The 22532-nt window shown below is 44.5% G+C and overlaps 1 protein-coding gene across 2 annotated transcripts in view; it reads right to left on the reverse strand.

Moving 5' to 3' along the window:
- Window positions 1-20198, reverse strand: part of LOC137420694 (drebrin-like protein B) — a 118803-nt gene extending 98605 nt beyond the window's left edge. The window contains exons 1-3 of one of the 2 annotated variants that reach the window (XR_013622502.1): window positions 19726-19913; window positions 13720-13775; window positions 6803-6915 (exon numbers count right to left, since the gene is read on the reverse strand). Coding sequence is in view for 1 of the 2 variants with exons in the window: in XM_078772403.1 (XP_078628529.1) it covers window positions 6803-6915; window positions 13720-13775; window positions 19726-19808 (252 nt within the window). In the remaining variant the exon portion in view is untranslated. Of the gene's footprint in view, window positions 1-6802; window positions 6916-13719; window positions 13776-19725 lie in introns of both variants that reach the window. The other variant, XM_078772403.1, reaches the window with a different exon arrangement.
- Between the last annotated feature and the right edge of the window lie 2334 nt (window positions 20199-22532).

The following is a 22532-nucleotide window of genomic DNA, read 5'->3' on the forward strand; positions in this document are numbered from 1 at the left end:
CGGTGTGGTGGCGGGTGGTCGGACGGTGGGGGGTGCAGGACGGGGGGGGCGGCCGAGGGGCCAGGCAAGTCCTCGGGGGAGGCTGCCGAGGTTCCTCGCGGGCCTCCCGAGGTTGCAGTTCGCGGGTGCAGTGCCGAGAAGGCTCGAGCGGTGCACGCGAATAGCGGGTGAGCCAACCGAGGGGCTGGTCAAGGCCTTGGGGGAGGCTGCCGAGGTCCCTCGCGGGCCTCCCGAGGATGCGGGGCTGGTCAAGGCCTCGGGGGATGCAGTGGACGGGGGGTGGCCGAGGGGCCGGGCAAGTCCTCGGGGGAGGCTGCCGAGGTTCCTCGCGGGCCTCCCGAGGTTGCAGGGTCGGAGAAGTAGTAGTTGCGCGAGGGTGACGAAGTGGCCGTGCCTTCGGAGGGTCTTGGAGTAGGCTCGCCCCTCTGGTCGTAGAGGAGGAGCCGAGCGCGGTGCGCGAACCTCATAGTCATGGCCGTCGTCGTTTCCGAAACTCCGGCATTTCGAAACCGCATTCGAAACTGCGCCCGAAGCCGTGTGGGAGAAGCCGGCGTCACCAGCTTAGGTGGCTTCCCTGGCTAGGGCGTGCTTGCCGTGTCCGTTCGCAGCCCCCGCATCCGTGCGGGGGCAGTCGGGGTTGCGTGTTCAAATTTGGGGTCACCAGTGAAGAGCCGGGGCTCTTGCTTGATACGGACAAAATGACGGGCAGGACACAAACTCGTCCGAGAAGACATTTATTCTCAAAACCAACTCGGGAACACTGAAAAGCCCGTTTATCGGGCTGCATTATAAAGCACCACCAGAAACCGAAACCGAAACCGAAAGCCACGCCTCTCAAGCGAGGCGTGCTTCGGTGGTCACGTGATCAACAGGTGTAGCTGATTATACCCGCACGCGCGGCACGCTTTGGTGGTCACGTGACCAGCCACTCTGGCGCCGTGGATCCCCGCCGGTGACGTCACCGGCTGGAGCAAGGAGATTCTGATGTTGGTCTTGCTTGGGGGACCCATGGGTCGCTACAATATAATATAACAAATATCATGAAACATTTACATTTTGTAGTATATTGCATAATTTAAATAAACATAAATGCAAATTTCGCATGTGGAAAAAGTAAGTACACCCTTGGCTCTAATAGGTGGTATTGCCCACTTTCGCAGAAACAACCTCAATTAGGCATTTCTTATAACTGTCTACCAGTCTCTGACATCGACTGGGAAAAATTTTTGCCCACTCCTCCATGCAGAATTCTTTCAGCTGTGTGATGTTTGAGGGGTTTCTTGCATGCACAGCTCGTTTCAAATCCCCCCACAACATCTCGATGGGATTTAGATCCAGGCTTTGGCTTGGCCATTCCAGAACCCTCCATTTCTTTCTTTTCAGCCATTCCTTGGTGGATTTACTGGTATGTTTAGGGTCATTGTCATGTTGCAAGGTCCACCTTCGGTTGAGCTTCAACTTTCCGACAGATGGCCTCACATTATCCTCAAGCACCCTCTGGTACAATAAAGAATTCATAGTCGATTATATGATGGTGAGCTGCCCAGGCCCTGATGCAGCAAAGCTGCCCCAAACCATATTTCCACCACCATGCTTTACAGTTGGTATCAGGGTCTTGGGGTCAAACGCTGTCTTTGGTTTTCGCCAAACATGTCTTCTGGTACTGTGGCCAAATAGCTCTACCTTTCACTCATCTATCCAGAGCACATTGTTCCAGAAGTGCTGGTCTTTGCCTAGGTGTTCATTGGCAAACTTTAGTCTTGCCCTGATGTTCTTTCTGGACAGCAAATGTTTCCTCCTGGCACACCTCCCATGTAGATCAAATTTGTGCAGCCTCTTTCTAATGGTAGACTCGTGCACTTTGACATCAACAGTGGCAAGAGCTACCTGTAGGTCCCGTGATGACATTCTGGGGTTCTTCGAGACTTCTTTCAGCATCTTGCAGTCTGCTCTCGGGCTGAACTTGCTGGGGCGGCCTGGCCTGAAAAAGTTGGCAGTTGTTTGGAATCTTCTCCACTTGTAGATGATCTTCCGGACAGTCGAATGATTGATTTCAAATTGTTTGGAGATCTTTTTAAATCCCTTCCCAGACTCTTAGGCATCTACAACCTTCTTTCTGACGGTCTCAGAGAGCTCTTTTGATCTAGGCATGGTGATGCCGCACACTTCAACAACAAAGAGCAAACCAAACTAAATGTCTGAGGTTTAAATAAGACAGGTTCCTCCAAGATCCTCTCTAACGATGTTCTAATCATTTGCACCTGAGCTGATGCACCTGATTCTAATTTTAGGTATTTGAAGTAGTGATAAATGTAGGGGTGTACTTACTTTTTCCACATGCGAAATTTGCATTTATGTTTATTTAAATTATACAATGGACTACAAAATTTAAATGTTTCATGATATTTGTTATATTATATCACCTTTATCTATCAATATTGTTGAAATGAAGATCAAATAGCTGTATGTTGAAATATGTTGAAAAAGTCAAAACTTTACATGGGGTGTACTTACTTTTTCACGTGACTGTATTTAGGTTTCAAATTCAGCAAGTGCTCATTTTTGCCTTTGATTTGGCACATTTTTAACAATTCCTTAATTTCACTTACATGTAGAGCTCACCAGACCTCTTCCATTAACATTGATAAGGCAGAAGTCTGTCATTGCAAGTTGTTTTTTGAAAAATATATATATAAATTCAGAACTACTTACAGCCTACAATGGCTTTGTCCATACATCAATGGAGTGCGGCTGTCGCTTATGGGCTGGTGATCCAGAATCACACATGTTTCTCCTGGAATTTATGGAATCTAAACCTCTCAACTCTTCGCATCCGTAATGAGGCCAAAGCACAAGGCCTGTTGCTCTCACATCTTAGACAGGTCTGTGGTCTCTTCTTTTTTTTTTAAACAGTATCTCCTCTGGTCTAGCTTCATTTGCTCTTTCATCCTTTTAACCCTCCGCTGCTCCTCCAGGATTAACGTGTTCGTCCTGTAACCTCCTTCTGGTAAAAATCCCAAAATACAGGTTTACTACACACCACCACCCTTCTGTTTTTCTCTTTGCCTTGTTTGTGTAACTGCCTTCAAGGGACAGTTCAATTACTCTTCCCTTCAGGAATGAAAGCAGGTAGTATTTGCAGATAGGGATAGGTGATGACAAAGGATGCACTACCATCTCATGTCACACCTATCCCTACCTGCAATAGGCCTGACTGTCAGTACATTGGCTTTTTACAATCTACCATCTCATTCTTCTGAGTGGAGGATTTTGGAAAGCCTACAACGTTTCTTCTTTGTATTTGAAGTCAAAGGCTGGTGAAGAGCAAGAACACAGAATCGACCAAAGCAATAACAGCGGAACGGGGAGGGTGTGGAGAGGAGAAAACACAAACAGCAGGGTCGAGCGACACAACAGAGGGACATTTGGAAGAAGAATGGGAATGAGGAAAAATGAGATCAATGGGATGGGGAGGTGGAGGGGACCACAGGGGATTAATTAAGCTGGATGCAAGGTCAAGCACAGCAAGGAAGGAAAAAAAACCTGGGGATGAAACAGAAATGGAATATAAATGAAGGAGGGTGCGGGAGAGGGGGGAAAACAATAACCTTTGAAGGAAGGAGTGGGTTTCGGGAGAGTGAATGAGGGTAGAAAGGTCATAAGTATGGATTGGGGATGACCTGAGGTGGTGGTGGACAGCCATCTTGAAGCCCTGGAGAGAAGAATGAGATTACACAGACTGAGGTAGTTGGATCAACAGGTGATGAAGAAAAACAAAAAAGGAAGAGGAACAAATGAGTGGAGATGAACAGTGAGCCTGGATTTTGGGAGTTTCAGCAGAAGTGGGTTACTGGCAGACTCCATGCACACTGGAGAAACCTGAGTGGGACAGAGTAAGCAAAGGGCAGAAGGTGCAAGAGAAAGGTCACCGACCTGTCTGCAATGTGAGAGTAGCAGGCCCAGAAACCTAGTGGGAGAATCAGATATCAATGATTTTGAGGGCATTGGTTTCCAAGGCATCAAGAGGTACAAGGTCCGAGTATTTTGTGATAATTTCTTCCAAGTGCAAAGAAGTGCAAGGTGTATATAAAAAAGTAGAAATAAAATGCAAGACACAGACACACTAGAATAGCACACAGACACAAACACAGACACAGACACACTACAATAGCATCAATTTGTATTCCACGTCGGAGTTGAATGCAAACTGCATTGTGCTACACATTGGGTTAATGGAGTTAACCTGTTGCCCATTTTGTTTTATTCAGGAGAGAAATGCTGAAGAGGAAGAACCACAGGAAGTCAAGGGGAGCCAGCAAGTAACATTACCGTTTAACAATCCTCTGCATATACACCTCATTTTTCACTTTCATGTCATCATTATCCGGCCATACATATGTCAAACTCTTATCAAAGGATGGGGTGGGTGAGGGGCAAGGGAGGGGGCATGGGGCAAGCACCCACTGCTTGCCTTTCTTGTGATGTTCTATTTTTAACCAGGACCTTATTTCATATCGCATTAATAAACTAAAACGGCAATTGGTAGAGCGCATACCTTCGCCAGGCTGAAGTTTACATTTTGTATTCCACTGATAGGTCAGATCTGGATCCGGGCCTGAACCAAAATCTAATCGCCTTGTTCTTGTCACCTCCACAACTAATCACCAAGTTTTGTCATAAGTCGTCCACAACTTTTTGAAAGATCGTGCCATTTATCGTTGTTGGCCCCATCTCTCAATGTTAAAGAATCACTTAAAAAATTATCATATACGGATCCAGATTCAGATCCTGACCAAAATCGAATCAATGTATCCTTGTCACACACCCAACCTGTCCACCAACTATCATCTAAATCTATCTTAACTTTGAGATATTGTGCTATATATCGGTTTTAGCCCCATCAGTCAATGCAGAAGAATCACTTTGAAAATTCTCTGATCTGGATTCGAATCTTCAACAAAACTGAATCAATTCTTCCTTGTCACATACGCAACCTGTCCACCAAGCTTTGTCCAAATTTGTCTGCAACTTTTTGAGATATCGTGCTATGTATCGGTTTTTTGCGCTCAATGGTGAAGAATCACTCAAATTCTCGGATACAGATCTGGATCCGGATCTTCACCAAAATATAATCATTTCGTCATTGTTGCATACCCAACCTCTCCACCAAATTTAATATCTGTTCACAAACAGACAGACAGGGGTGAAAACATAACCTCCATCCACCTTTTCTGGTGGAGGTAAACAGTCATCTATTCTATAGTGGAAATGTATATAGCTTTAAACATCGAAATCACACAAGTATCCTTCAATGTCAAATAGGCCTACATAATGTAGATAGCTCGTAATCACGCAATTAAATGTAGTTCTATCATCAATATTGCTTTCTAGCATTACTGCACGGACAATTAAAATAACACTTCGATATACAGGGTTATACGTTATACTTCTCCCTGGTGTTGGGCTAGCGGCTAGGATGCCAGCTTAGGATCCAAGGATCCTGGGTTCGAATCCCGGTCGATCGCTGAATTAACGCCAGGGGGGTTGACTCAGCCTGTCATCCTTCCGAGGTCGGCAAATTGAGGACCAGTTCACTGGTAATTCCCTGTTTGTCGTAAAAGGCGACAAACAGGGTTGGCGGCAGGAAGGGCATCCGGCCGTAAAACATTGCTTCAAAAAGGGGACCAAAAAAACAACAACAACCACGGTCCCAGAAAAGGCCAACCCCCGCTTTGCGGGGGAAAATGGCCTCTAAACGGTTTTTTTTTTTTTTTAATACGGGGTCCGTCAGGGAGGTGTGACGATTTTCAGAAAACTCGTACACAGTTATTTTTAGTCGAATTTCAAATTTTTTTTTTTTTTAAGACTACATATATAATGCCATGTAATACACTGTAACAAAGACATTTTTTAAAATGTAATTCATGTTTGAAAAATGACATCATTTAAATGGCGGCGGTTCTTGTCCAAGCATTCTTGCAGACGCGCGGAAAAGTTCCAGCATTTCTCAGCACAGCAGCATCCCTCAGCAGTTCCAGCATTCTTATTGCGAACGTAAACCACCATACGAAATCATTCTGCTGCAGTTCTTGAACCACCATGATTTTGTACGCGTGATAATGAAGGTCCAAGTGCAAAATTCGACGAACTGATCTGTCTGACATCCGTAGAGCGTGAGCGTGCCGTACCGCTGACCGACGAGGGCTGGCCTCCACAGCTTGTCGAACCCTTTCGATGTTTTCCGGGGTCCTAACGGTTCGATCACCTCCCCGAGCTGCTCCCGGCCTCACAGATCCAGTTGTCCTGAAGTTTTTTTTACCTACTTCAATATTGTGTTTCGAGACGGAATGGTGCCACGTCGACCAACATTGAAGTGAGTACGAAATCTGCGCTGTGTAAGCACCACCGAACTACCCGTTTGAATAAACGTCTCAACAACAAAGACGCGATGTTCAATCGTCCACAGCTCCATGGCTACTGAAATGGCGCCTAACAACGAGTAACCAACAGCCATCACGCATGCGCTAGACCCCCCACTTGCATTGTTATACCCAATTCAAACATGAATTACATTTTTTAAATGTCTTTGTTACAGTGTATTAAATGGCATTATATATGTAGTCTTTAAAAAAAATAAAAATTGAAATTCGACTAAAAATAACTGTGTATGAGTTTTCTGAAAATCGTCACACCTCCCAGTACCTGTACTGTACCTGTCCCAGTACCTGTACCCTGTACTTTAACCATGGCTCACAAACATACAAGCACATTCAACTTAGCCTTTAACCCCAGGAGTCCTCACCCAGTTGATGAAAACGAACTTTGTCAAGCCCGAGTTTGAATCTTGAACTCTACAAAAGGCGTACATCACCTTCCCACTGTTCAATTCGTCCACCAACTCTTCGAGGCCATTGCCTGTGCAGAGGAAACATGAGAGGAAAAGCATAAAAAAACACACAATATAAAAATGCAAATTGTATTTTTCACTCCACTGGAACGGAACCACACATTCCTCTTCTTCTTTTTTTACTTTAACTCACTGCACAAAAATTGCATTGGCCATGGTGATATTGGACCCTTTAAATACAGTTAGCATTTTTCTAGGAAAGTGAAAGATAGTGAGAATTGGCAGAATTGGGGGATTTGGGGAGATGCAAGCAACTGATATTTCAACAAAACTATGCGAGCACCAACTCCTTTGTTTTCTGGTCATGAGAAATACTTTCTACAATATATCCTGAGGCCTCCCCGATTCAACCCATAAATAATGCATTTCTTTGTTTGACAAACCCTAATGTTTCAGTGCAAATCTACAAGGTTTGACAACACTTTTATGATCCTTTAAGCGAAATGTACAATGGGCCAGCATGATGTCATCACAACATGTAACCATACGACATCAAAGCGTAGTGCACTCAGGTAGTACCATTGCGCCCTGAGGGTGACTTACATGTGTTGCATCAAACCTTTTGCAACTGGAACAGATAAATTTCAATGCAAGAGGGAAACGGTTTGTAGTGGTGGTGGTGGTGGGTTATGAGGATTAAGAGGAAGCCACAATTGTTCAAACATTACATTGAATTGTTCAGTGTTATTAACATGGTCAATTTAAATTGTATCTTTCACTTTGACACAGGAGAGGAAGCAACAAACATGCAAGGGACTCTGTATGTATGGCATTCACAACTGGGAGTATGCAGTGGATAAAATTATACAAAGAAGGTGAAAGAAGGATGAGTGAGGGAGAGAAAGAAGGTTAGGTGAGTATGGGAGGAATGGGGAGAGAAAATCCAAAAGCGATGGGATGAGAATAATGTGAGAGTACAAAGGAAGTGACATGCAAGTCGGAGTATATCAGGTTACACCGCTAATCATTGATTCATTAACCATACACCGCTTCAATCCATTAACTATCCATTCACGACATTGGGATTAAAGTGCTATGGTTATATTTACCATATTGTTATTATTATTACGAAAACGATACTACTAAAACGATACACTACTGTATTAAGAAACCTGGGTGAGGCATGAAGCCCAAGGCCTATATGTACCGTATTGTTGGAACACCCGTAACACCGATGCTTTCGATATTTGATGGTCATTTTAACAATCGGTTTGTTTGTGTTTCACACTGAATGAAAAACGTAAAGGTAGAGCATGGCGATTGTGATATATGACGAGTTCGATGATATGTTCGACCTGACGACATTGGAATTAAAATGGTGGTGTGCAGAGTCAGCCGCCGTACCGCCGTAATGACATCAGATGTAATCACATCACCCTGTCATGTGACCAGATCCTCAGCTCTGATTGGTGTATGTTTGAGGGGACATACGGCCAATTAGTTATATATGGCTTTGCCCTATGGGCTACGCCGTAAAAAAAATAGGAAGAATGGAAGGATGGGGGTTTGTACAGTGCATTCAGAAAGTATTCAGACCCCTTAACTTTTTTCACATTTTGTTATGTTGCAGCCTTATGCTGAAATCGTTTAAATTCTTTTTTTCCCTCATCAATCTACACTCAATACCCCATAATGACAAAGAGAAAACAGGATTTCAGAAAGTTTTGCAAATTTATTAAAAAGAAAAAACTGAAATATTATCACATTGACATAAGTATTCATACCCTTTGCTATGACACTTGAAATTTAGCTCAGGTGCCTCCCATTTCTCTTGATCATCTTTGAGATGTTTCTACACCTTGATTGGAGTCCACCTGTGGTAAATTAAATTGATTGGACATGATTTGGAAAGGCACACACCTGTCTATATAAGGTCTCACATCTGACAATGCAAATCAGAGCAAAAACCAAGCGATGAGGTCGAAGGAACTGCCTGCAGAGCTCAGAAACAACATTGTGTCGAGGCACAGATCTGGGGAAGCCTACAAAAAAATTTCTACTGCATTGAAACTTCCCAAGAGCACAGTGGCCTTCATAATTCTTAAATGGAGGAAGTTTGGAACAACCAGGACTCTTCCTAGAGCTGGCCACCCGGCCAAACTGAGCAATCGGGGGAGAAAGGCCTTGGTAAGAGAGGTGACCAAGAACCCGATGGTCACTCTGGCTGAGCTCCAGAGATCCTGTGTGGAGATGGGAGAAACTTCCAGAAGGACAACCATCACTGCCACACTCCACCGATCTGGGCTTTATGGCAGAGTGGCAAGACGGAAGCCTCTTGTCATTGAAAGACACATGGAAGCCCACAGAATCTTGTTTCTCACAGTCTGAGAGTCCTATCGGTGCTTTTTTTGCAAACTCCAAGCGGGCGTTCATGTGTCTTTCACTGAGGAGAGGCTTCCGTCTGGCCACTCTGCCATAAAGCCCAGATCGGTGGAGTGTTGCAGTGATGGTTGTCCTTGCACATGGTGCACATGGTGCACATGTCAGCTTGGACCCATACCATCGTCTGGTAATGAGTGCTTTGGATATGGAGATGTACAGCATCATTTATCGGAGGCAGTGACTCCTGGGATGGACATTTGTTGAACAATTTGACACGGGCCTTGTCACATGTATCAACATCAGTGACATCATAAATCTGGCATATGAATGTTTCAGCAGCTGAGGCAGTAACTGGTGTTAACTTCCCCCTACCTAGACCATGTAACAGTTGATGCCGTTCCTGGAATACTTCTTGCTGTCTTTTTGCTGTGTACCAACAGTTGCAACACACTGTCATGGCCAATGATAGCATGGAACAGCAACAATGTGTAAACCTGTTTGGGTAGCTTCAGGTGAACTTCATGAATTGGAATGTAGCTTAGCTTCTTGGATGTACCCAACTTCATCCATAGCTGGGTACAATTCATTTTGCTATGGAGGGCTATTAGCAACACTAGAGCATCCACATCACGAGCCGATACTGCAATGGAGTCTGCATCAATGCGAATACAGCGTAGCACCAAACCACCAAATGTCAGATTCATATTCCTCTTCATCAGCAGCAGCCTGTTGCCTCATCATTGATATCGGCATGTGTGCATACATTAATTGTATTAGAAGAGTGCGATTATCAGTTCGTCTTTGATCATGGAGAACAATGGCATATATATATATATATATATATATATATATATATATATATATATATATAACACAGTTTGTGTGTGTGTGTGTGTGTGTGTGTGTGTGTGTGTGTGTGTGTGTGTGTGTGTGTGTGTGTGTGTGTGTGTGTGTGTGTGTGTGTGTGTAATGTTACCGATAGACTCCTAAACGGAGAGGCTTACGTGCTTGATATTTGACATAGACATGGCCATTGAGCGTGGGACGAACATGGCCGAACTCAAAATATTTGACGATCCATATTTTTTATTCATATTTACCTCAGCGCATTTCAGCGCACGGAATCAACGGAATCAGAGCAGGTGGGCGCTGATTCGCTCAGAGCGATCACGTGATGACGCTATGACGCTATGACGCTATGAACGATATGACGCTATGAACGCTATGACAAAAAAAATCGCTATGACGCTATGAAACGCTATGACGCTATGACCGCTATGAAAAAAAAAATCGCGATGACGCTATGAAACGCTATGACGCTATGACGCTATGAACGCTATGAACGCTGTGACAAAAAAATCGCTATGACGCTATGAAAAAAAAAAATCGCCCGCTTTGCCAAGGGGCTCGCTCCCCCCCCCCATTCCCCTCCCCTCCCCCGCCCGGCAATGCCGGGTACTTCTGCTAGTATGTATATATATATAGTTGCGGTTTTGTGTTTTACCAATAAAGGTTAATTTCCCCCCTCATAGTTTAGTCACACTACAACACGTAGCCTCACGATAGCTCAGTTATTTCTTAGTAAATGTAAGCATAGTCCTTTACCTGTGTTAGTTTTGCGTTGAGTGGAATAATTTGAGTTAGATTTCCCTCCAATGCTTTATGCCACCTCAATACTTTGGCTTTGGCGGGAAATGCCATGAGGTAGGCCTGGACACGTCGATCAAGGGCGAAGGAAGGCGGGGAAGGAGTGACGGTAAGCAAGAGCCGCCAATCAGGGCTCGAAGGGAGTGGCTTACGACTGTGGCAAAGGTGTGGTTTGGAACATTCGATGCGGACTAAGGGCGGGGCAATATAACCCTTTGTGAAAAGCCCCCACCTCAGATCTGAGGAGAGAGGCGCTTGAACAAGTTATGGGAGAGGCGCTTGAGAGTTGAACAAGTTATGGGAGAGGCTCTTGAGAGTTGAACAAGTTCTGAGGAGAGGTGCGCTGAAAGAAGTGAAATGAGTTTCGAGGGGAGAGGCGCTTGAACAAGTTGAATGCTCGGTTGAGCTTGAGGCAGATCCTCCCTATTGAGTTACGCAAGAGAAAGCGCGCCGTTGATTAATAGCGCTGTGAGAAACCACCTGCCTGCTCTGCCTTTGTTCGAGAGACGCGCTGCAAGGATCCCTCCCGCCTGCCTGCTTGCTTTCATCGAGGGACGTGCTGTGACCGCAGAGGGCCACGCCGGGCGAGCTGTTCCTGAACAACGGAGCCGGCGCATTCAGCGCATGAACATTTCCTCTCTTCATTTCCCCCTGTGAGTGTGAACGGGCCCGAGTCTGGGGATAAGCTAAGACTGCTTAAGTGCCTGCTCTGTGTCTCTGTTTCTACCGAATCATTGTAAATAATAATTAAATCATGTTATTCCTTTGATTCTACCGCTTTTGTGTTTTCCATCATTGACTTAGCATGGTACGAATTAGATCGCTCTAATCGGGTTCAATAGCAAGATAACTGCACGGACCACGTGGTACGTGATCCGCTCGGACGTACTCAAATTACGTGTGGTTCTTGCGAGACTTGATCCCCGCTTCCGTGGCAGCGCGGGTACTGAGGTACGTGCGAACATTGTCCCGAAACCCTGCCCCGCGTCCGACCGGAAGTGGCGATTCGAGTCTCGCGGTTGCGACGACCCAAAGAGAACAAGGGGCTTAATCTCCCCTTGGTAAGGGCAGGAGGGTCTCGCAAAAACCGTAACAATATATATATACGTATATATATATATATATATATATATATATATATATATATATATATATTGTTGCGTTTATGGGGGTAGCTCATGAAATACCTTAGTCCAGGTAGAAGTGTGTAGATTACCATGCTCCGAATGTCGTGTAAGAACACCTTGATGTAAATAGGTCAGCCCGCATGTCCGTTAAGATCATATATGTGTCTCCATGCGAGGGGTGGAGCTATGCTAATTAGTTAGGGTAAAAGGTAACTTTTCCTGTATGTAGTCACCTCTGTGGTTTTTCCCTTCGTTCCTTATGACACACGCAACACCAGCCATGCGATCAGCCCTTAAATTAAATAAACCACGCAACCACTGACTGGATCAGGACATTCGAACACTACAACTGATGCCACCAGCCAAGTCATCTAGGGCTTTAACACTAACAGGTATACGTAAGTACTTATACTGTACAGCTTACAAGATACGAGTGCTCACTTCCAATATCTGAATGGATATCAACTCGGATTTAGAAGGTTTTTTAGAGAATATACAAAGATTGAGTGGTCTAGTACCACTGCAGAGTATTTGAGTAGTAGACATAGAGGTAGATGCTCATTGTTTCTGTGCGGGCTAGGTACGAGTAGCTTTCTCTTTGCTGGTAGAGGTGGAATTACAGTTTTTGTGACACAGAATGGGTTCCTGGGGAGATTTACTTAGAGCTGTTTGTAGTCTGTCTTTCGTGTCATAGTTTTTGAAATTCAAGATGGCTGCCATGGTATATGATATGCATTTATTCTTTACAACAGACTCAATGGTGATACAACATGCATTTGGACAGAAGAAACAAGAGAATCAGTAAACTAAGGATCAAAAATATCTAAGGATCAAAATCGTGCCAAATATAATTTTCAAATGACGGCAATTTTGTTTTTCATTTTAGAAGCTGAAAATATGAAAATTAAGTCCGGCATACAATTAATTCGGATTCAGCACCCTAAAATTAAGCTAAAACACTTTCCTGCTAGGCATTACCCAAATTTGCCTTCATCAATATTTTTGGTGAACTTAATCAGGATTTGAGTCCAGACTACAATGCCTGTCCCTTTGGGAAAAGGTGAGGCAAATTTCCAAAAGCAGGCACATTTTTCTCAAAAATAGGGTTTTTAAAATCATATAAAACGAGAGCAATGCGACTGTGTCGCCAATATGTCTCCACATAGTCCCACAACAGGTAGATGCCCTCGTTCACTGTCCTGAAAATAAACAAGTTTGATTTAAATCCCCTCAACTGTTTTCAAGTATCACATTTTCACCAGCCATGAAAGGTTTCACATCGAACGGTGAAGCAGTTTCAGAGAAGGGATTTTTTTATATTGCCTTTCAAGCTAGTATGGCTGCCATACCATGTGAAATATGACCTTAAAATGTACACTCTGCATATGTATGGGGAGGGGATCACGTTTGTGAAGTTTCGTGTTGATGGGATAAGGTTCGTTTTTCTATCAAAGATGGCTGCCAAACCACTTGGCCTAAGACATCATCATTTTCAAACTATATGCAAACTATATGTGTTAGATGATATTTGTAAAATTTCGAATCGATAGGGTGATCGATTTCAGAGATATAATTATTTTATATTTTCCTACAAAAACAAAAAAACATTATTCAGCCAACATATATTGCACCAAAATGTACATAATTTTGCATTAAAAATTCAAACTTATAACAGCACAACAACAATGGCACTTGTGATAACTACATCTCACTCACTTCCAGTTTCAGCAACCTTGAGATCATTTGTGTTACCCTCATAAGTAAACAAGGCCCTGGAAAGCAGAACAGGTATGCAATGTAAGCTTACTGACAAGTCATTTAAACGTTTGCAGAGAAAGCTGGTCATAGGTGGGAAGATGCATTTTTAAATTTGAAAGCTCCATCAAAGGCATGGCTCATGTCTGACGCTCCAACCACCAAATGAAGACCACCCGAAACGTCAGATCCAAGCCTTGCTGGGTGGGCAGCTATACGAGTTGGGGGCACCTTCATTTTCGATGTGCACAATTATGTTGAAATTTTGAGTACAGTTCTTGACTTTACAATACATTAATTTAATCTATTAAACGAAACCATAAATTGTATTGCACAAAAAGTCCACAGCTTGAAAGAAGACACCAACCAAAGAAATCAACAATGCATTTACCTGACACTAAACCTAAAAATATAACAAACAAACAGTAAATGAAAAGTTTACTAAACCAAAAGACAGCAAGATAAGGTTATACCTGTGGCTTTCACCGAAGTGAAAATAAAAAAGAGGAAACCACAGTTGCAGCAAAGGCCAAAGCATTTTCCATATCTCACTTACGAAGGCATGAGCACATGAGAGCGTGTCCAAAAACCATGCCCATCATTAAACCCTACCTTTGAAAGCAGCACCCACACCATCAAGTGTTGCAACATGCACAACAAACCAGTCATCATGGCTAAGGCCATACCTATGCACCTGTATTAAAATCTCTTTTAAGTAACCATCCATCCCTTGAAAATTGCTGCCCCACCTCCTCCCCCAACCAAATAATACACATCGGGGCAATACTCCTGGTGCTCACCTGGGAGAATAAACAGTATACTGCACCGACTGAGGGTATTTTAAACCAATTTCAATGGTTGCTAGAAGACAGGGCAGCATGTAGAATCATACTAACATAATCATAAGACTTTAAACCAACAAACAAAAAAAATACCTATTTTGGGGGGCCCCCTTTCCCCAACCACATATACCTCCTAAGACACCAACTTTTCTAATGCCTTGAACAAACATTGGTACATCATGGGTGATGAAGGTTGTGGTGAAGTTTCATCGAAATTGCGTGTGTAGTTTCTGAGAAGAAAGCAAATACCTATTTTGGGGGGCAAACCCCCCCCCCCCCGATTTTTTTTAATACCGTGAACAAACCTTGGTACAGCATGGGTGGTGAAGGTTGTGGTCAAATTTTATCTAATTCTAAATACTGTGTGTAGTTTCAGAGGAAAAAGCAAATTCCCATTTTGGGGGGGGGGGGGGTCAAACTTGGACCCATTTTGACCCCAGTAAACGCCATAAACCTCGATTTCTTTAATGCCTTGAACAAACTTTAGTCACAACACAACAAATGATCATTTGTGACAAATTTGGTCGCAATCCCATCAGCGGTTTCGGAGAAGACGTTTCAAGTGTTTATGGACGGACGGATGGACGGACGGACTGACGGTCAACGCGCCATCGCATAAGCTCCTCTGAACTTCGTACCAGGTGAGCTAAAAATGATAAGAAAAACAACGAGTTCCCTTACAAGAAACTTCAACACAAGAGAGGAGGCATTAGGCCCATCAAGCCAGGGCAATGGTTGCCAACCAATATTGTTTGTCCATGATATATCCTTTTTAAATGCCGAGTCTCAAGCAAGGAAGCCGCACATACAATTTTTATCTTTGGCATGACTTGGCTGGGGTCAGGTTCGAACCTATAATGGTTGAAGCATCTGAGAGGTCAGCGGTTCTAACCCAATGCTGGCAGAATGATACTGTTGTGAAAATTGCTTTGTTTATGGTTATGGTAATGTTTAAAGGGGTTAATAATGTTTAGTATAGAGCAGTTATACCCATAGTAAATAGAACAGCAAAAGCATGATGTAATTAATTGCGATACAGTGTTAGAAATATGTCGCTTATGTGATAGACGACATATCCCTATCTCAATATCTGTATCTAAAATTATCACCCCCTTTGACCCCATTTTTTATGTCAACACCTCTGTAATCTGTCCGACATTAACTTTCAAAGGTTTCGCTAAGCCTTGAAGCACTAGCCGAGCACAAATATAAAGTTGCAGATATATCCGAACTGTTGGCAGCCCGAGTCATCGGCAACGACGGGGTGGAAGGGCACGGAAGGTCACCCCGCCCATAGCACGTGGGCGCCAGCATAAAATAGTGAGCAAAGGGGAGGGGCCTGGCGGACCAGAAACGTTGTGATTCTCCCAAGGGGGTAAGGGGCGGGACGAGCGAGGAAGTGATGAGTGTTGGAAACCTTCGAAGAGGAAGCCTCGCCCTCGCTCGGTCCTGGTATGGCAGAGCCATGCCCCACCGGATCCGGAGGCCCGCTCTCCTCTCCCCCTCTCGAAGGCCATGGGGCATTTGTCCCATGGTGGAGTCAAACTGCCACAGCCTCCTGCCGGACCCTGTGGAGTTTGCCCACAACTCTGTCTGGTCAATCACACTATTGTGCCTGTGGGCCCTAAGGCATAGTTCTTTAAGGAATCTCCATATGTCATTGTTTTGTGGGTGCATATTCAGTAGTTGGGTTAAGGGATTTTATTATCAATTCATTATTATTGCTTGCCGACCTTGTATTTCCCTCCCCATGACCATTCTTACATTAAATATACCTGGTCTCAGGGTAAATTCTGATGGTCATGGTTCTCATTGGTGATTAAGGAGAGACCCATTGAGGGATAAATTTTCTGCTGGTCTTTACATCGCATACTGTATAAGACCGCCTCACACGTCACTCGCTTGACCTAATTGGAATTGTGACGTATAGTGCCGAATTGGCGTAACACTTGATCTGGCAGGGAGGACGTCAAAATGGTTGACCATTACGGTCACATTGAGGGGAGTCGCTGGATTCTAACCAGGCAACTGGAAAGACTGGACGACCACAAGAATACTAAAGACAAAATGGTGCGTGCTTCTTCCTTTCTTGACAATCAGCATTTAAAGGATAGCATATTGATAAACCCCATAAACTGGCATCAATGGGGAGGAGGAAATTCTCAATTTCAAAACTGGTACCTACAATACTCTGGGCAGTGATGTCACTTCCCCCAAAGCTCACGGCCATGTTTGTCTGAAATAAAGTCTGGTGTCGTCTCACGTATGTGATTCGTTTTTATAGCTCCTCCATGAGCCTTATTTCCTGTAGTAACAAACAAAACAAAAAAAAAAACACATTCATCACTTCTTTTTTGTATACAAAATTTTGATTCAGGGAAGAGTGGGGGGACAGAGGTTAGAGGGCAATTCTCCGACAGTGGGACAACCCCACGGCGATCGTACAGGGAGGGGGAGATGGGAAAGTGAGGGAAACATAACAATCTGCAACGTGGAGAGGTGGCAAAGGGTTAATGAGGATAGAGGAGATCAAGGTAGAGATGGAGGCTGATCTGAGCAAGTGGTGTACTGCTTACTTGAAACCCCGGAGTGGTCACTCAGATGGAACAGACATGAGGAAGGAGGTTTCACAAGCGAGAGAAGTGTATACAAAAGAGTATAGCTGAACAGTAAAAACCTGGATTTTGGGAGTTGCGCAATGAGGGTATTGCTGGAAGACCTGAGCTGATGTCAATAGATGAATAAGAGCAGTGAGTGTGCAACACCGGAGGATAAATAGACATAAAAGGTGGAATTATAATATGAATGAAGGCATTAGCAATGTATTCAGGTTCAAACGCACCATTTGTTTAAATCATTTGGAATTGCTTTATCAAGCAATACTGGATTTTTCAACAACAACAACAACAACAATAACAAAACACAGTAAGTCCATGGTATAAGTGGCATTTGGGCTGGATAATCAGGATTTGAAATCATACAAGATGTGGACTATTAAAATGACAGGATAATACAGTGGTGAAACCATGGGAAACAGGAGAGCCAAGTTTAATTACACCATTCAGTCCACGAATTGCCCATGGAACACCCAGGTTTTCCATAGAGTTTTGCACCAGCACGTTCCAAGTAGCTTTTGTATGTTCCTGCAATCTGAGGCACATCTAGAATTTATCAAAAAGGGTGACAGAAATACCTCCGAAATCCTCCACCCTATCATCTCACCTCGTTGAGACCCAACACCCTATCATCTCACCTCGTTGAGACCCTCCACCTCCACCCTATCATCTCACCTCGTTGAGACCCTCCACCCTATCATCTCACCTCGTTGAGACCCTCCACACTATCATCTCAACTCGTCGAGACCCTCCACACTATCATCTCACCTCGTTGAGACCCTCCACCCTATCATCTCACCTCGTTGAGACCCTCCACACTATCATCTCAACTCGTCGAGACCCTCCACACTATCATCTCACCTCGTTGAGACCCTCCACACTATCATCTCACCTCGTTGAGACCCTCCACACTATCATCTCACCTCGTTGAGACCCTCCACACTATCATCTCACCTCGTTGAGACCATCCACCCTATCATTTCACCTCGTTGAGACCCTCCACACTCTCATCTTACCTCGTTGAGACCATCCACCCTATCATCTCACCTCGTTGAGACACTTCACCCTATCATCTCACCTCGTTGAGACACTCCACCCGATCATCTCACCTCGTTGAGACACTCCACCCTATCATCTTACCTCGTTGAGACACTCCACCCTATCATTTCACCTCGTTGAGACCGTCCACCCTGTCATCTCACCTCGTTGAGACACTCCACCCTATCATCTCACCTCGTTGAGACCGTCCACCCTGTCATCTCACCTCGTTGAGACCCTCCACCCTATCATCTCACCTCGATGAGACACTCCACCCTATCATCTCACCTCAATGAGACACTCCACCCTATCATCTCACCTCGATGAGACACTCCACCCTGTCATCTCACCTCGCTGAGACACTCCACCCGATCATGTCACCTCGATGAGACACTCCACCCTATCATCTCACCTCGTTGAGACACTCCACCCTATCATCTCACCTCGTTGAGACCGTCCACCCTATCATCTCACCTCGTTGAGACACTCCACCCTATCATCTCACCTCGATGAGACACTCCACCCTATCATCTCACCTCGATGAGACACTCCACCCTATCATCTCACCTCGTTGAGACACTCCACCCTATCATCTCACCTCGTTGAGACCGTCCACCCTATCATCTCACCTCGTTGAGACACTCCACCCTATCATCTCACCTCGATGAAACACTCCACCCGATCATCTCACCTCGTTGAGACACTCCACCCTATCATCTCACCACGTTGAGACACTCCACCCTATCATCTCACCTTGTTGAGACCCTCCACACTATCATCTTACCTCGTTGAGACCGTCCACCCTATCATCTCACCTCGCTGAAACACTCCACCCTATCATCTCACCTCGTTGAGACACTCCACCCTATCATCTCACCTCGTTGAGACACTCCACCCTATCATCTCACCTCGTTGAGACACTCCACCCTATCATCTCACCTCGTTGAGAGACTCCACCCTATCATCTCACCTCGTTGAGAGACTCCACCCTATCATCTCACCTCGTTGAGAGACTCCACCCTATCATCTCACCTCGTTGAGACACTCCATCCTATTACTTAATTGAGAGGAAAACCCTCCACCCTCTTATTTCACCTCGTTGACTGTTGAGATCCTCCACCCTCTTATTTCCCCAGGTGTTCATTAAACTTCAGTAACTTACATATGACACTGTACCAATTATCACGGCACGTTTAGTTCCGCATCCGCGGGGTTACTCCATGGAAATACAATGTCAAGACTTCACATGTGATATATATACACAGACTACAGTATGTATAACTATAAGCGAGAGCGAAGGAGCACTTTTAACATCACATTGATACTGATAGCAAGTTGCCATGATGGACGAATTTCCGTTAACCACCTTGAATCCACTGACAGGCGCAGGTTGAGTATTTTTGCATAAAAATAAAATAAGTACAGGTACAGTACCGGTACGTACGTATTATATTTATAGCAACCGCACCTACCAGTCCGTTTCCGATTTCCCGCTCAAAACATCTTCATATGCTGCAGCGAGTTCCGCTCGATTTTTAGTCAGATTGACCGCCATGGTGCTGAAAATGACGTCAATCTGCAGCACCTAAGGTGCTTTCTCTCACTATGTAGGAAGTTGTTGGACCAGGAACAGCGCCCGTCGAGATTCTTCTTCTTCTTCGAGAAAAACTCCAGCGATCCTCTTCTTCGTCAATGAATTCGTGAAACATGGTCAAGTGTGCTGACTGCACTCAGGGGTAAAAGTACGGCCGGAGTTAGCCTTAGGGAAGACGACCACCTGGAACGCCGATCTTGGCGACTTGGCGTGCTACTGCCACGAAGCTACAAACGAGGATATTTTAATGCAGGAGGAGGACATTCGGCCCATCATGCCTGTGCTACATCAATACCAGATAAAACGAGAAAGCATCTGAAAATGCAAAGCCGTCTTCTTCTTCTTCCTTATAATCAAAATAACGAAAAGTGAAAAAAAATACGAAATTAAAATTGATTTAATGCAACCTTGACCTTTCAGCTTTAGATCGAAAAATAATAATAAGCTTCTACCTTTTGATTGGTGAACCAATTCAGTGACCCGATATGCAAATTCTTAAAATTTCAGGTCAATTGGATGAAAATTGACAATTTTATGTGACGCTGACCTTTAACCTTTAGACATTTTGACAGAGGAGCTATCGATTGAGACACAGAAAGCTGAGGTGTGTTCCGTTAGCAAGCAGCTTGCTATTGCTTCCAAATCAGCATTCACGTGTCCCGTACTTTATGCAGGATCGTCACGTTTTTGGTTGGCTGTAGATCAAAACGTTGGTCCAATTGACACGAAATTTTCACCTCAAGCTTTTGGGTCTTACTATGTGCCACGATCTTTCCTGGGAAAACCACATTTCGAAGCTGGCATCCAAAGCCAGTCGCCGACTGGGCATCCTCCGTCGTGCGAGGTCCTTCCTTGGCACACCTGAGCTCCGCACCACGTACAAGGCTTTCATCCGCAGCTCTATGGAATACTGCTCTCCCCTCTGGGCTGGTGCTCCTGCCTCACACCTGGCTCGGCTTCACGCTGTTGAAACCAAAGCGCTCAGAATCATTGGAATCTCCCGCGATGAAGCTAACTCCAAGGGCCTTTCACTTACTCACCGCAGGCAGGTTGGTGGTCTTTCCGTCTTCTACCGACTCCTCTCCGGCCTTGCTCCCCCAGCTCTCTGTGCTATGTCCCCCAAATATTCCTACAGGTCGCACAAGATCTGCCTGCAACCCTCTTATGGTGAAATGCCGAAATCAAGACTCTCTGCTCACCTTCACTCTTTCATTCCCCTTTTCTCCCGCCTCTAGGACAAACTCCATCACTCTCTTCAATCCCACTCCTCCCTCCAGGTCTTTAAAACAGCTGTTCACCACCATCTCTTATCTTCCCCCATCCAAAACCTTGATCTTTTCTACCCCCGTTAATTCACCCCAGATCCACTTTTTTGAAATGCCGACTTCTTTCCTGGAAGTCCTAGCAGTGTCCATGTGTTTTATACCTCTCCCACCCACCCCCCTTCCCATGCCTCCTCCCCTCAAGCCCTCTCCCTCCCACAGATCTCCCGATGTCCCTGTTCTCTACTGTTGTACTTGTGTGATTCCCTCTCTCTCCCCATCTTGTCGCCCGCACCCTTTATCCAATGTTTTATGTTTCAGTTTTTTTTGTGATTAATGTTAGCTCTCGATCTTTACAGATTCTGTTTTCGAAAACACGAGCCTCGATCTTGTATGCAAAAAAAAGTATACGTCAACTCATGTACAATTTTTTTTATTTATAATTATGATGTCATAGGTCACATGGTTGGGCGCTATCTATCTATAATTCCAGTAATCTCTGTGTGTTTGTTTGTACGTTTGTACGTTTGTACGTTTGTACGTTTGTTTGTTTGTCTGTGACCGCTGTTTCTCGACAACCACGGGTCCGATATACTTTTAACTTGCCAGGTATATTGCTGGGGACCCGAGGATGTGCCTTTTCAAGGTTTCATATTAATCGGACAATTACTTACCGAGCTATGTCCAAAAAACGATTCAACCAATCAGAGAGCAGCGAACTATCGCGTGTGCCGAACGTGGCGGACACACTCTGCCTCGGATGGCACATTTGAGAGCGTATTCATTTATTTCACGTTTGCAAACTATGTTGGCGCTATGTTGGCGTTAAACTATGTTTTAAAACTAATTAAAACCCCGGGGGGATTGTCACTGTACTCGCAAGCCGTTCGCCGTTCGCTTTGGCGTTGCGAATGGACCAAAACATTTCATGCACCAAACCATTTCATGTAAAGCGTTCGCCGTTCGCTTTGGCGTTGCGCATGGACCAAAACATTTCATGCACCAAACCATTTCATGTAAATAGAGGGGGGGGATATAATTTTAGATATAGATATAGTACGGGCATGCCCTAGTATTAGAAAACCCGAAAAATTTTGGACCTCGATATCTCCGAAACTGCTCCATGGAAAATATTGAAACGTGGCTCATTGTAAATAAGTTTGCATGGGGAACTAGAACAGCACTCAGTAGAAAGCACACCTCCACCTGGTTGGTCATATCACTCAATGGTAAAGAATCACTTAAAATTCTACTAGCTGGATCCGGATCCGGATCTTCACCAAAATTGAATCGATTCTTCCTTGTCACACACACAACCAGTCCAACAAGTTTCGTCCAAATCCATCCTTAACTTTTTGAGATATCCTGCTTTATGTTGGTTTTAGCCATACCACTCAATGGTGAAGAATCACTTAAAAAACTA

Source organism: Myxine glutinosa, chromosome 2 (genome assembly GCF_964187855.1).
Source record: "Myxine glutinosa chromosome 2, kmMyxGlut1.1, whole genome shotgun sequence".
Taxonomy (NCBI): Eukaryota; Metazoa; Chordata; class Myxini; order Myxiniformes; family Myxinidae; genus Myxine; species Myxine glutinosa.